Source organism: Scomber japonicus, chromosome 18 (assembly GCF_027409825.1).
Source record: "Scomber japonicus isolate fScoJap1 chromosome 18, fScoJap1.pri, whole genome shotgun sequence".
NCBI lineage: Eukaryota > Metazoa > Chordata > Actinopteri > Scombriformes > Scombridae > Scomber > Scomber japonicus.
Genome location: NC_070595.1, coordinates 23233087 through 23249900, shown reverse-complemented (window position 1 = coordinate 23249900; position 16814 = coordinate 23233087). Strand labels below are relative to the sequence as shown.

Below are 16814 nucleotides of genomic sequence, written 5' to 3'. Positions count from 1 at the left end.
AAATTTACTTGCTTTGCAAAGGTTATGAATATAAATGAAACCTACATCAGGATTAAAGAGAACAGCATCACCACCTTTTTGTGTGAGTGTCCCCTTACATTGACATATTCAGGACAACATCTCAAAAGACAAGCAAATTATGCAATTCACACCAATTCTGTTTCCAGTAAGTGCATGAACTGGGAAATAAGGGATTCACACCCTTCAAAAAAGGAAAAAAAATAGGATTCACAACAACAAAGCTGTTTATATTCTCTTTCATTCCTGTGGGGATTCAGAAGCTTTCCCTGCACAGTAAAGACCTGCTTAGATCTGCTAATCTGTTCCTTCATCATCAGCACTCTTTGGATTCAGAAGAAATGTGTTGTAACGCCCCAGGGTACAACAGAAAGCACCTACACCTACGATACATGCATGGATATGCTGCATGTGTGTGTCAGTACTTATCTCCTGCACATAACACTTTTTCTGCATCTGTTCCAATTACATTTCCAACTTTTCAATTTTCATGACATCAAGCTGAAGAAACAAGAGCAACATCTTATGACTGAATTCTGAACTCCCATCTCTCTCTCTGTCTGAGCTGTTATTAACAGACTATGCAGTGTAAAAGGAGTTTATCTAGGTGAAACCCCTTTCTACAGTACCTTGGTCCACTCTACTGAACTACATAACGAGCTGATTAGCATTTTGGCAGGGGCTTTGCCCATTGATGAGATGGCACAGTGAAAGTGTCTGAAGACAAGAAATAATAGGGAGGGGGAGGACAGACAGAGAAGTGAGAGAGACAACTGTGAAAAGTGAGAGAGAGAGAGAGAAAGAGAGAAAGAGAGAGAGAGAGAGAGAGACCAATGAGACGCCGATCAATGAGATGCAGTCGCCATCTGTGTCTGCTGCCAGACTGCGCTCAGACATCCTTTACTTTTTAATGAAAAGAAAGAAGATTAAAAGAAAAAAAAACTTCCCCTCATCTGCTAAAATAACACATATGTGGTGGGAGAGGATGAAATCTTCAGCAACTTTTACACGCTTACTTTTGTATGAAAGAACACTCTTAAGATACATCTTTGTAGTGGGTCACTGTCTGAGCATTTCTACATGGATGATTGTCATTGTACAGCACAGGTCTTATGGGAGTGCTGAGCTCTCTCCCTCTCTGTATCTTCCTTCCTGGGGGAATCCAGCACAAATGGGTTGACTTTTCTCTCACACACTCACAGCCATGATATGATCAGTGAAAGTGAGCAGGCTGAAAATAAGAAAGCAAGATTTATTTTCCTTTTCCCCGCTAACTGACTGACTGTACGTTATGAGTCTCCAGTCTGATGAGCTCGTTCCTCTGCACAGATGGACTCAATTGATCAGTCACACAGACTCTGCAAATGCGTGAAGTAATTCCACTACTCTGGATGTCCAATATGCACCAAGTTAAAAACGTTGGGTTTTCTGGCAGATCTCTCCATCTACTCTTGTCCACAGCAAGACATTGTATTATATCAACTAAAAATATTGTATCATAGTATCACAGATGCTAAAGCCTCAAGCTTTTGGTGAATATCTGTCCTTCGTCTGGTGCTACTGTCAAAATATCTCAACACTTCAGTCATACCACTATATCTTGAAACCTTATGACAACAGTTCTATGAAATCTTCTAGCGGTGAGGATGAATGTTGATCATTTTGGTAACTCTGACCTTTCACCTCACCTTTACAGGCTAAATAATTTTGACATGAGATATGAAAATCTATAGGCAAGATTGGCTTAAATTCCAAGAATATGAATATTTCCTTTGTGGACAATGTATGAGCTTTCATCTTGCACCATTAAAATTAAATTTCAATACTGTACCCAAGGCCTTCCATTTTCTTTCAAAAACCCAAACCTCAAATTAGCCCCACTCATAAGGCTCTAAAAAAGCCATATTGTCAATATGTAAGACCAGCATTTTTGTATTTTGTGGCATAATGAACATTACCACCTCTAGGGTCCATAATCAGACTTCAGACATGTAGTGTAAGTTATTTAACATATTTCTATGTTTAAATAATGCTGGTTCTCAAAAATATGATCCCTGTATTCTTGATTCTGTTCACCAAATTGTGCTTAATGTGATACTAGAAAACAAAGAGAAGCCCAATCATCCAAAACATGAAGCATTATTAGACAAACAGGTACAGTATGTGTAACAACTTCCCATTCTTGTGCACTCAAACATCCCTTCAAATCAAGTCTTGCTCCATGCAAAACTGAGCCGCTACATACACTGTAGACTTTGATGCCTTCAGATGACACTTCATATCCTCTTGCTACCCCTGACAGTGGAACAAACTCAATATGACACTGCAGTCAGTTTAATCCGGCGCTTCCATACCATCCCAGCCAGGAGAGTGCACACGTGTGTCTGTGACTGTATGCTATGTTTTGTAGGAAGATGAGGTGCATAAAGAGCAGAGTTTTTGTACCCAATGAACTCTAAAAAACATTAAACTTTAAGTGTTCATAGAAACATGTTTCTAGCCCAGCTATTGATCAGATTCTCTCATTGACCGGCTACATTTTACAACAACCAGCAGCAGCTCAGTAATTATCCTGCAAGCCTTGACCTGTTTGAGATTTTCTCTTCCATCCCTTCAGGCAGTCAGACTTCCAGCTTCCAGTGAAACCCCTGTGAAGGAGCACCAGTCACGCTGATGCCATTTTCTGCTGTGTCATTTTTTCACAGTTTGACAGCAACACTGGCTACAGGACTAAACAAAGAAATAACACCACAGCAAAGGCCTACAATAGTGGGATAACACAAATAGTGTTAGACACAGGTGTGTTTGTGTGTGTGTGTGTCTATGTAGAGACTGCTTCCCTTAGCAAGTAGGCACTCAAATGCTGGAAAACTCAATGTGAAAGATAAGTAATTATGTTATGTCTAACACTGAAAGGTTGATGCATGCATTAAACTAATTTCAACTCATCACAATTCATTTAACCTAAGCTGCTCTGTCAGGGGTCGTTTTGCTATGGAAATAATCACACTAGTGATGGCCCCGAAAGCAAAAACTAGGTTATTCCCTCAGTCAGACAGGTGACTGCTTTTGGTTTGACACATCATTTTTTTGACAGGTTTGAAATATTGACCCTCTAGACTCCCGGAAGCAGAAGACTGTTGCAAACACATCTTGTTCTTGATCGAACATTTCATCAACTTGTTACATTAGTTACACAAGCATTCAATCTGTAGATTTGTAAAGTAACACTCAATTTGGTCTGGCCCATTGGTACACTGACATGTTCATACTAAGCTACAAAAATGTAATTTAACACTCACAGCTGAACGCTATAATAAACAATCACAAGAACAGCTTGTTAAGAAGACATAACACTTAAATATTGACAAAAGAATAATTACTTTTTCCATTTATGTGACCAAACTCTCTAACATTGAAACTCTCTCTGTTAAAACCCTGGTCAGAGTCATGTGCAGAAACACAGGATTTAGTAAGTGCATTCTCTTCCAGTACATCACCATATCTGAGTTATTATCTTTTCCTCGTGTGTGTTTGCGTGCCTGCTGCATGTGTGTAGATGTACTTAAGATTGGCCAGGGCACACGATTCATAATCAAACCTCCACTAGTTGCCCTCCCACTCAGGGCATCTCGTCGCCACTGCCTCCGCCCCCATCCTTGCTGTTTTGCGCATTTCACTTTACTTTATGAAGAATAAATTCACTATTTGCACCGGGACTCATACATCTCCAATCCAACAGTCACCCACATGCACAAAAACTAAAACTAAAACTAAGTGCAGCAGTGCTACGAAACTTTAATCTATATTATCTCAGTTTTGTGCTTTGTGATTTCTCGGTATTTTCCACCATTTGAGGCATTGCAGCAGACAAGGGTAATTAATGACTCAAATGATGGCTGAATCCCATTTGACCCTGGTATTGAGCATGATGGTTTTCTAGGACATTTAAATGGAATTAAGGCACCATTAATATTTTTCAGGTCTATTAACTTGACCAGTGACCAAAAAAATGGTCACTGCATAATTCGGAGTCTTAATGTTATAATAGGCTCAGTGCAAAAAACCCAGCAAGAGTCTCACCTGCATCTCCTTCTCTCCATACTTGGAGGGGTTCTTGCTGCCCTGGCTCTTCCTGCGCAGTTTCTTCAGTTCAGCCTGGCACTTCTCCAGACTCTCCCCTTTGCTCTTGTGTTCCATCTGGTATTTCTTGAGGGCAGCCTACGTGGGGCAACAGGTAAAAACATAAAATCAGACCTCTTGTAGGACCACAAATTAAAAAGCCTGAGTGAACACATATAGTAGGAGCATTGCCAGTCCTTTTCAAAAAACTTTTTAAACTATTTCCCAAGCTTACAAAACAGCCACTGGATTGAATTCCTTTCACTGTACTTTGGAAATCCCCTTGCAGGGCACTAAGCCATGCTTGTTATCAAGATTTTTACCTTATTATTGTTGTGTGGTACTTCAGTTGCAAGCAGGGATTATTTTGAACCCCTTGTGTAGTGTTATATGACATCCGAGAGCAATCTTTTTTTAATGAAAGAAACAAGCAAATTCAGATGATCCTTTACAAGCTCAGTGTTTGCTTATTATTTATCTTTTAGGTTTGATTATGCAGAAACACGTCTCATGATTGTGCATCTTAAAACATTGACCATAACTGATTACCCATCTCAAGCATGATTGAAGTGGATTTTAGTGGAATAAACAGAAATCAGAGGCAGCCTAGAGAGGTAAAACTAATGTGATGTGGGCTTGTCCTTTCTACATCCAGAGTTTATTTATTTAATTCATTTAATTAGCTTATTTTATTATTTATCTATTGAGAAAAAACAGCTTTGTTTCCGGGCTGTACTAGCTCTGTTGCTATAGTAACTGTGTCTGGTGTGACAAAGCTCATGTGGTTTCAGTACGAGGCAAAATTGGCGGAGGAGAGCTCATGCATGAGGGTTCAACACCCACATTTGCATACTGTAAGACACTGAGGATGTAGGTATCCCACTAGGTATTATTTGGCTGAAAAAGGAGCAGAAAAGAAGCCGTTGTAACTGGAAGACTAACAGTATGCCGTGTTTGGATTTGGATTTATAACAGAGATGGCTTGTATTAGATCTATTACCCGGATAAGGAAATGGAAGCTCCCCAGTGGAAAAACACTAGAATATACTAACGTAATGGTTAGGAGAGGACACAAGTGGCTACTGTGAAAGGTTTGTCTTTAGTTTGCAGGGTCATATTGAGTAAACAAGATAATGTCCCAAGTATCTGCCTCACTGAACTGGAATGCTGCTTCTAATTAACAGAGCAAAAGCCTGTTGACTTTTGTTGCCAGTGTCCAAACTCACAACTCTCAATCAATGACTACTACTGCACACAGACAGCAGCCATATTCAATCTGATTAGAAACAGAATGGACAGTGGATGAACTTTGGTGCACTTTAATCTGACCCTTATCAGTAAAGGCTGATCTGCTAGAAATCCTTCTCTTTAGTTTCTAATCTATGTTCTGTTTTTGCATTTTAGGTTTATGACCAAATTCTGACCTCAGTGAATGACTAAAGAGTGTTGTAAAATCTTGGGTAAGCCATTATGTGAGACAAAAGAAGAGGGATAGAGGCAGAGGGAGAATAGAGAGAGAGAGATGCACCGCTGGGAACAGTGGAACACACACACACACACACACACACACACACACGCACACGCACACGCACACGCACGCACACGCACGCACACACACACACACACACACTTCAGTCTTGGAAAACAACAAGCTTTGAACAGAGTCAAAATTTCAGATGATTAATTCACAAAGTCTGTAGCAAAATGATTGTTATTATCACTGCAGCAGATCTGTCAGAATTTCATTATAAGTAATGGATGTTAAAACCTCAGGGATATGCTGAAATGTTTGACACATCAGAACTAATGTGCGAGGCTTGTTTAAAAGAATATTCTTGCATGAAACCTTTCCATACATTTTCCACTTAAATTTAGACAGCAAATTTGGCAAATGTGTAGAGTCAAACATTACATGGATATTGAGTACACAGCCACACTCCCCACTTTCATTTTAGCTAAGCATGACAAGGAATCAGACATCAGATTTTAGTGTTAAGTCCCTCTGTTAAGTTAAGGGGCATACGTGACATATGAACAATCGTTTGTCTTAATTTTAAAAGCAAGATTGTATCACGTGTGTGTGTGTGTGTGTGTGTGTATGTGTGTGTTTGTGTGTGTGAGTAGCTATGCTGCAGCAATGCTGCTCTACGCTGAAGCTGCAACCCACTCATTCTAAAGATATCACATGTAGACCAGCTCTATAGTGGTTACACACACACACACATACACACACCAGGAGGGGTTTATTATAATCAGTCTACCCTTTCGGGTGAGTGGACATGAAATGTTATTTCAAAGCATCCCTTTTCACAGACACATCCTCTCTAATTGTCTTAGAGACGGACTTTGATCCAGATTTTAAATCACAGCTTCACCTCCATCTCTGTTATCACTTCAGTCAATTTAAGCCTCAACAGACTTGACATAATATGGTATAAAGTACTCAAATATGGAGCCGCTTATTGAATGAGGCTGTCCCCAGGCTTTGGGAAAGTGAGCCAATCAGATACTCACAGTCAGATAACGAGCATCCAGGTCCACCTTCTTCTCCAGCTCAGAGAGTAGCTCGTTGTGGAAGGATTTCAACTGGGAAGAAAGCACAAAAACAGTTCAATAACTAATGACTGTTATGTCAATGACAAAATCATAGACAGTGCATGTGGACACAGAGCGCTCCACGTTAACTTGTGTGCAATAAACCAATGAGCAATTTAATTACATGTGTATACTCATTGAATCAGTTACTGAATAAATATTTTACCAACAAAGTCCTGGCCTGTGAAGCCTCTCTCAGCAAGTCAATGTTGCTGTTAATGATTCAGTGCTATCTGATGCTGATTTTATCACTAGATTGTAAACTGACCGGCATAAAGAGCCAGCAACCAAAATCAGGAACATCTTTCAAATATCTAGTAACATTAATTTCTATAAATGTATTATTAGCAATAGTATAAATTATTCAACAACAATTTATCATAGTCCTTCTTCTGTTGATATTGTTTTATTTCCCTTTGGTCAGATAATCTTCTTAATACTTTAATGGAAAATCTAAACTTAAGCAGTTTGATCCGTAACAACAGTATATGTGCAATGATATGCTATCAATTTACATTTATTACATTACATTATACAGGTTTTTTGTACATATTTTAGATTATAAAGGCTTAATCTTTGGAAAATTAATTGTCTAATCAATCTTGAATTGGCTAATTCAGACTGATGAGGCATCACACATTGTGCAGAGTGAGAATTTTTTTTTTTTTTTGTGGAAATTTGTAATATGAGATAACTGTGCAGTGCCAGTATGGAGAACCGGAATGATTATATATAGAGGCAGTGAGTATAAGATGAAGTAAGAATTAAGACACTTGCCAAAAACAATGAACATGTCCTATAGAAGCGGATCTGTGGGTGCCTATATGAACCAATAATAAACTTGATGCTAACTGTGGATAAACCAGCAACCAGGCATATTTCCCCTGATGCCCCACTTTTCAATTAACTCATTTTACATCCCCAGCCAGCATCTGTATTAGGCGAGAGGGTTTATATGAACTCAGCATATCCGTTCATTCAATATGAGTTCATGTTCATTTAATTGTCATGTATACACTACACTGCCCACAGGAGTTCGAGAGCTCACAGAAAAAAACTGTAGGGCTGCAACTAACAATTACTTTCTTAATTGTCTTTGTCTTAATCAACAGTCCACAAACCAAAGATATTCAGTTTACTACCATAGAGGACTAAGAGTCAAGAACATATTAACATTTATGAAGCTGGAATAAGAACATTTTTATATTTTTTTCTTCCAAATAAAAAAAACAAGAATAATAAAATGTTGGGGTTTCATTTTCTGTTGATCAAATAATTAACTAATCATTGCAGCTCTACAAAACTGTGTCACAGCTGTTCAGGAGCATTATGAAACCACAGAACGCCAGGCTAAAAATGTAACATTGTTGAAATAGCTTATGTCAACAATAAGTTATTTCAACATTACATTACAAAGACCTTTTACGTTGCCTGAGTTTTTTTAGCGAGTGCTGTCGTGTCGAATTACAGAGCTCCTTTGAGCTCAGAATACCAACCATCTCCTCTAGCTGCACTTGAATCTGTCTGTGGACCTCAGCCATCTGGAACAGCACATCCCCTGCACAGAGAGAAGGAGGGAGACAAGGAGAAAACACATGAACAACACTCAGCAGCACAAGCATCTATAGAGCATAGAAAAAAAAGAGAGGAGGAAGATAAGAAACTACATAAGGAAAGAAAGAAAAACGGGAACTATAAAAGAGTGAGAGAGAGAGGGAGTGGGAGAGAGAGAGAGAGAGAGAGAGAGAGAGAGAGAGAGAGAGAGAGAGAGAGAGAGAGAGAGAGAGAGAGAGAGAGAGAGAGAGAGAGAGAGAGAGAGAGAGAGAGAGAGAGAGAGAGAGAGAGAGAGAGAGAGAGAGAGAGAGAGAGAGAGAGAGAGACCCCGCGTGCAGAGCTCATGCAGTAATACAAGACACACAAACATACAGGACACGTGACTTGTAACTAGGACAATGAAGAACATGATGAAAGTTTGTTTTTGGTACAAGATAACAGAACACAGAGAAAATGAAACACTAACAAGTAAATGGTAAGTAGGAAGAAATGAAGTGAAATATAAAATTAAGCTGAAGGAGGCAAAATGCTTGAAATCAAATTCTGGTTCTTCAAGCGTGTAAGTACTGATGTCTCGTGGAGATCAAACATATTCCCTTTCTTTCTTTGATTAATCTAAACATCAGGCAATGAGATTTCTAGAACAAACCAAAAAAAAAAAAAAAACACCTCAAAGAAAGGTTAAAGTCTCCACACAAAAAAAAAAGGTGTTGAAAAAACAAAAAGGGAGGGTATAAGGAAAATCATGCAGCTACCGTAGTGAAAGTGTTTTATTTTCATATACCTACAGGCTGCCTCTTCTGAATGTGCAGTGCATAGTCAAGAAAAGGAACACAAAGAGCTACATTGAGCGAAGGACACATACATCGAGACCTGGTGGAAAGACAGTGTGACACCTACAGAAAAATGAGACACACACAAATTTTCCCTGACCAGAAGGTCCAAAGCCTTTCAGTCTTAGCCGTAGAAAACATATGAGATGCCTGCAATTGAATATATTTAATTATTTAGAAAACACTTCCATTAAATGTGAATTATTATTGATTTTGTTTTTGCACCCCAATTTGCTCCCTCTGGATTTTGATACAGACTATGTTGCCTCTTATGTGCAAAACAAAAACTTTAATAAGTAAAGCAGAGAAGTTCAATAAGTGGGCAGTGATATAAAACTTACATTTTGGTAACTAAAGAACTGAATGTATTAGAAGAAGTGGACCACTATCCAAGACAAAACTGAACTGTGGTCAAATATTATCTATCAGAGTCTTACCACCGACCTTAAAGTAAAACATTTTGAAAAACAAGCATTTGTGGCTGAGCTGCATACTGAAGTGCAGTACACTTAAAGCACATCACACTGTTGCATACTTCACCCAGTGGTGTGAGCATGACTACTTTTATCTAAATGTCAGGAGAACAAAAGTAAAAAACAGTAATAGGTACCCCATCCCTCCAGCACCCATCCTCATCAATAACCAAACAGCTACAGTAGCGCCCTGGTGGTCATAGGTGGTTATGCTGCAGGTCAGTTCCCTGTTTCCTGTCGGCCTCTATGCCATCTACTGTATAAATCAAGGCAAAAAAAGCCCATAAATAAATCTTAAGAGAGGGCTGAAATTCACACTGAACAATAAACTCAGCTTTGACCAGCATACAAAGTACACTTTAAAAAAAAGGAGCGATCAGTAAACCCAAAGGACTCCACGTCTTCCCCATCTCCACCTACTGTTGTACCCAAGTATTGTTCAACTCATCCTGCTCTACTGCTCCACCAGTTTCTGTCACTAACCGGGTCAAACTCACACGCATAAACAACACTGCTGCCAAAAATATTAGTTCCTCACACACCCATCCTCTCAGAGCTCAATTGTAAGGCCATAACACGCATTGCAAATACAATAGCTCAGGACATCACACACACACACACACACACATACACACAGAGGTCCCTGATGTGCAGAAGGGCTCACCTTGGCAAAAGCGTGGTACCTGCAGTCTTAGTAGACCTAAGCAGAGTGACTCTCTGAGGGAAGTACAATTCTTATGTTCATGCTGTTTTGCCTGTTGTTGTTGTGTTGTACTGTCTGTCTGCCATTGTTGTGTGATGATGTGTTTTAAGTGTAGTGTTGATTTTCCCTTGGATGAACAGTACTGTGAAAAAGAATATCCCCCAGGGACAATTAAGTCTAACTAATGTTTGTTAGTTTGTTCTCATTTCACACTCCCTTGCTGTGTCCTTTCTTTGAGCTCTGACCTGCAAGAGAGTACATGTCCAAATATGTCATGAGTAAAATCAGAACAGTTGAAGTGGTTTCAGTTCCAAACGTGTAGAGTTCACCAAAGGGTTATATATATGTAATTAACATTTTACAAAGTAAGTTTAAACAATAGTTAAACAATGGTTTTAGGAGTAGTTTGACATTTTCGTAGTGATGTCAAACAGTAAAGCGCTGTATGATATCAATACTTTGGACAATCATGGACTTTATACTTAAATTACTGTTTCATAAACACTAATATAAATAATGACTTTTAATACTTTAATAACCATCTTGTTGACCTATATATCATTAGAAATGTGTTTGTGTGTGAGGCTGTATCCAAAATAGAGGGTTTTTTTTGGTTTTTTTAATTACAAGCTAAATTTAGTGTACTCGCTTGCCCCTACAACCCCTGACAAGCTCATCCCTGTATGGCCAAGACAACCAAGCTTTTTGCCCATGTGCAACCTGCCTGCTGATCTTGTGTCTCACAGGAGCAGAGAAGCAGGCCAAAGCATCCTGTCAGTTCCCAGCAGGCCTGCTAAGCAGCTTACAGATACTCATCCCTGATCACAGCCCTTCGGGCTCAGAAAACCCTGGCATTCTGTTGGCGACTACAACTAGCTGGATCAATTAACAAATGAGCAGCCATCAGTGTACTGCAAATGCACACAGACACACACGTGCACACACATCAAGTAAATTGGCAGTAGGACAGGCTGTTTGCAAGGAGCCAGAAAGGTAAAGAATGAATCAATCTGAAAGAGATCTCATCTTGTCATCTGCCGTTTCATTACTGCACAATGTACGATGCCAAAGCACAGGGAGGAAAATAAATAAATAAATGGAAGAAATAAAAAAAAAAAAATCACACTTTGGCAATGCAAATAGTTACCATGACAACTTCGATACCATATCACACAACAACAGTAAGAGAGAATTGGACTGCAACCTTCAGGGGCATTTAACAGCACAGAATTCAATATCAATAGAGAGGCATAATGAGGAAATTTTAAATGTGTTTTGCAACATTATTGTTTCATAAAGGAAACATCTAGCAGGCATGACACAGCCTGTGAGACTTAGGGTAAGAAATGCCAGCCTGACAAGGATATCCGCATACCAGCTAAGAGCAACATGACAGACAGGTCGATAGCCATGGTGACAAGCTTATGAACAAGTGCAGAAACACGCACTTGCTTCCACACAGATTCACATACATACACACCAGTAAATAAAACCCCCAAGGGCTTGTCATTATTGTATCAATATTTCCAAGCTCGCTTCAACCATTCCTGTATCCCTGGCTGAAAGAAAACAATAGTTCCTTTGTATGTGGAGGTGAGCTCAGGTTGATTTGCACCTGCAGCTCAGCAACAAGCAGCCACACGCCTGCAAGCTTACTGAGTCAGAGAAGGAAGCATGGACATAGGACTTGAGTGCATGTGAACAGACTGTCCCCTGAAATATGACATCAGCTTATGTAGATGTATTGACTGCTTGTGTAACAACAGCAATGGTACACCCACATAGGTAGAGAAAGAGAGACAAAAAGAGAGAATAACAGAATGTGGGCTATAGAGCAGAAAAAAATAATATGAAAAAAGTGGAAGTTTGCTATGTTGAATAGAGAGAACAAGAGAGACAGATATGGAGGGAGTAAGAGAATGGAGGTGGATGGAGAGACACTGAATCACTGGTGAAGGTCAAGCTGGATTCACTACAGGTTGTCATGGAAGCAGGATAATGCTAGGGTCGTTGCTATGGGAGAAGTTGGAAGATGAGGGTTACTGGCTGAGAAGGGTTGTGTTAAAAAACGCTGCTCAAAGATCTCCACCCTTACTATAAACTATCATTACATCAGCCTCTACACTACCCTGGGGAGGAAAGTGGAGTGAGTCCCACCTGGGTAGTCTGTGTACAATACGTGTGTGTGTGTTTGTGTGTGTGTGTTTGTGTGTTTTGTGTGTAACTAAAAGAACAGTGATGTTAAAGCCTGCCTACCTGGCATGCTAAGTCACAAGGGAGACAAACAAGTGGGCAAGAATAATGGGGCAGTGGGATAATGTGCTAGACGCAGATAATAGTTGAGAGTCTGGGTGGCTGCGTGAGTGTGTAGGTGGGTACATTTGTGTACACATGTGCGAGTGCATTTCCCTGTGAAAAACCACAACACCTAAACACAGTTTATCTGAAATATGAGGGCAGCTTTTCCTTACAGTTCATCCTCTCACACACACACACACACACACACACACACACACACACACACACACACACACACACACACACACACACACACACACACACACACACACACACACACACACACACACACACACACACACACACACACACACACACTTTGTAGTTTTGTAAAATGATAAACCCAGTTTGAACTGTTTTCCCACTTTACTCATTCATGTAGCCTCTCAAAGGAAAAAACTATTGATATAGTGTATATGACAGGTTGCTAAAATTGGAAGCCCAGCCATCACAGCTGTTCAACCCACTGGCCTAATATAAGTTTGTCCAGCAATGGTGTCATGCATTTAGGCCATAATGAAGGCTTAACAGGAGAAATAAAACTGTCAGGGAGAAGTAGGCCAAAGACCAGTTTCAAGTAATCTTGACATTTGCTCTAATAAGGTCTCAGGTACAGCAGATTGTTGTGCATTGTCTACTAAATAATACTGTATGTAGCAAATCCAAACCATCTGGCATTAGAGAAACAACATCTTTGCCTCGTTTAAAGCATCTGTTCCTAGGCTTGACCGCATAGTGTATCTTCAGACATATGATTTTTTTTATAATCATTTATTCTTTAAAAAAAAAAAAAAACATGGTAGTGTTTCAGGGGTTAAAAATTGGAGCAGCTTACCAAAGATAAAAAAGAACAACAGTTATTTGTGTACAAGTGCTCAAAAACATATCCCATGGGTCTTAGCCAATGGCTGTCAAAACCTCACTGGTTTTTGTAGTTTTTGAATGATTAGTTGTTTAAACTTGGCAGAACTTTACAGTAAGTTAAATCACATACTACTGTTCTGCCGTAGCTACTAAAATATTTCAAATTAAGGACAGAAAACCCAGATATCAAACCTAGCTTTAGCTTTACCAGTAATCATGAAAATGAAACCAATTCAGAGGTGGGGAGAAACTATGACTATCTATGAGGCTAATGCTAACTTTAAGAAAACATTTTATAATATCTCTGCTCTCTAGTCCATTAATACCTGCTCTTATTAGGCATAACTTCATCATGTTGCTGATGTCATGTGATATATACGGTGTCATCTGTATATCACATCTGTCATCTGTACATCTGGCAGTGCAAGGCTGAGGATGAACACCTCATGAAAATAACTTCATGAGAACTGAAACCTGACATTAGAGTAATGGAATACCAATGTATTATTCATCCATTCCATTGTTTAAAAAGAACTAACAAATAGGAGTACAGTAGGAGGTTAATAACCTGTGTAGGCTGCAAAAAGCAATCGTTGGCCATGACTTAAACCCTTATTAAAAAAGAAAGAACATGCCCTGAGAGAAACTTTGATTACTGCACAAAACCCCATTTTGTTAACGTATCTGTATCCCTTGCCGCTGACAGCATAAGTGATGAATTACAAGCACTGTGATCGATTTGACAAATTTGGGTGAAGGGAGAAGGGAGAGAAAAAGAAAATGAAATAATGGAAAGACAAGTACAAAAAAACAAAACAAACAAACAAGGAAATACAAAAAACAAAACAGGAAGTGTTACTATGACTGTGACACATGGATTATGTAGTGAGTGCATGTTTGTGGGTGGTTGGGTGTGAAATTCTTTAAAAGATCCGGGGTGTTTTTGTCTACCCCTGTTCGACACAAAAGTCTTCAAATAATCAAAGTATGAAGTTCAAAGTAAAGAAAGCTTAACATGAAAGTGAAGCAGATTTTGTTCTGGGGCAAATTAAGCAGACGGGGAGAGTAACAGCCAGGAAGGCAAAAAGTAGAGTGATAGGGAAACTCCCCTGAGATTGCAGTAAAAACAAGTGATAACTCAATGTAACCGAGAAGAGACTGTCGTGAACTCACACAGCATTTTAAGCCTAAATGATAGAGCAGTTTTCCCCAAAGCTAGGAAGCAGAGCTCTTTCAGCTTGAACGAAGGCAACAAAAACAGCACAGTCATGCAGCTACCTGTTGAGGTATGGAGATTCAAGGAGGGGATGAGTGAAAAACCCAACTGTGCTTCTTGACTGTGTATGTATGTGTGTGTGTGTGTGCGTGTTATTCGATCCAGCCAGTTAGCCCTTAGAAAACCAGGGTCAGTATGGGTCTCTTAACACAGATAGAGAGTATTCATGTCTGAATATGCACTCACTCTCTCACTCGCTTAAGGGAAGCTCTTTCAAACCGTTTTCTACGTCTCTATTTTGCCATCAAACAGAATCCTTACAAATCAGGACACATATGAAATAAAATACTTACCACGACTGAGGACTCGAACTGAGAATTTTATTACTATTGAAGGGGATTGGGGCCCCATGTGAAAAATATATTTGAGGTTTGAGAATAAAGTCAGAATTCAGAAATCAAATACAGTTTTCACACGTGGCCCTAATCCTCTGTATATTTCTGTATATGATGAGCTTGTCTCCAAACATCACAATTCTTGTCAGAACTGGAAAATTCTGTAATAAATTCATTAATATTGTATAGCTCTTACACTCTACAGTATGTATGTATGCAGACTGATATTTTGATAATTATTAATTTAGTAAGTAGGTGATAGGATGCTGAAAATGCAGAAAACATTGCTGCTGTAACCTACTATTATACTTGAGTTCAAGTTGAGTTTAGATCCACACACACACACACACACACACACACACACACACCCTATGAGCAATGGACACACAAGACGGAGCACATAATGCCTGATATTATAAAATCATGACATTTCTATGATCAGTTTACACTCTTTTAAATTATACTATAGGCATGACGTCCAAATATATCACCAAAAATGTGGGCGTACTGGTTTGATCACACTATCACATTAGCAGCCAAACGTGGATCTTTGCGTCATTGCACACTAGCCTAACCAGAGTGTAAGGACATTAATTATGCTGACAAGTCTGCACAGGTGAGCAAGTGCGTGCTCTTATCTACAGTATAAAAAACAGAGAGAATGTTGTCTGTGCAGTCTTATCCATGTCCATCCCAAATGTATCAAAGCTCACCTTCAGTATGTCACTGCCATGAACAAATGAAGGGCAATGCGAAAGATGGAGTGTGGGGGCCACTGGCTTCCCATCATGCAGTGCGTGTCTCAGAAATAGAGCAGGAAAAGGCAGGGACCCCTGGGATGGTGGCACAGAGCTAAGAAAAGAGCTCCTCTGCTCTCATTTAAACAGGGACAGGTGCTGGAGGAGGAGAGAGGTAGGCCAGACTAAAGACTGAGAGACAGAGAAGGGAAACAGAGAGAGAGAGAGAGGAGGAGAGAGAGAGCTGTGTGTATACAGTGTATGTACTCATTCAAATACAGCATGTCACAGTTAACGCTTCAACTGCCACTTTTTTATTTATTTATTTTTTTTATTATTATTATCATTAGTGTGTGGTGGGGTTAATTGTATGTTTTAATGTTTTAATATTTCTCAAATTGCATGTTTTTATGTTTTTTGTTTCCAATTCTTACTGTTAAATGTTTGTTTTATGTAAAGCACATTGAGTTACCATTGTGTATGAAATGCGCTTTCTAAATAAAGCTGCCTTGCCTTGCCTTGCTAACCCCTGTTCTTAACAACAGACATGCCATTCTGCTTTTCAGATGGCATCCTTTTACCTGCAGAATGCAGAGCACGCATTTCCCAGATCCATTAATCTAGAAAACACAATTATGCTGTGCCAGTTTGCAGCCTCATTTTCCCTGTGCGAAACTTTTCTTTTTTTTCCTTCAGGTAATTATGGAGGGCTATGGGCCTTCTCCCCAGTAGAAACCTAGGAAATCCATTGGTTGACTACAGTTTAATACAGCCCCTTTCATTTCTCTTCCACGCATGTCATTTCCCAACAGACATGGTTTTGTGCTGAATCATACATGAACATTATTAAAACATGGCAATTAGCAAGGTTATAGAAGTTGATAAGTGGGGCGAAAGTTATTTGATTTCCTCTGGCTGGGGAGGCTGAACTGTAAGTACTTCACATTCCTGTGGAGGTTCTTGAAAACGACTAATCAGCCAAGTGGCAGAGAGGGAGTTCATTTCA

At 39.4% G+C, this 16814-nt stretch overlaps 1 protein-coding gene across 4 annotated transcripts in view; it reads right to left on the bottom strand.

Moving 5' to 3' along the window:
* The window catches only part of LOC128378479 (brain-specific angiogenesis inhibitor 1-associated protein 2-like), a 50321-nt gene that overhangs the window by 13259 nt on the left and 20248 nt on the right, over positions 1-16814 (bottom strand). For all 4 annotated transcript variants that reach the window (XM_053338019.1, XM_053338018.1, XM_053338016.1 and 1 more), the window contains 3 exons: positions 8232-8293; positions 6655-6726; positions 4102-4239 (listed from right to left, as the gene is read on the bottom strand). In XM_053338019.1, coding sequence (XP_053193994.1) covers positions 4102-4239; positions 6655-6726; positions 8232-8293 — 272 coding nt within the window. The remainder of the gene's footprint in view (positions 1-4101; positions 4240-6654; positions 6727-8231; positions 8294-16814) is intronic.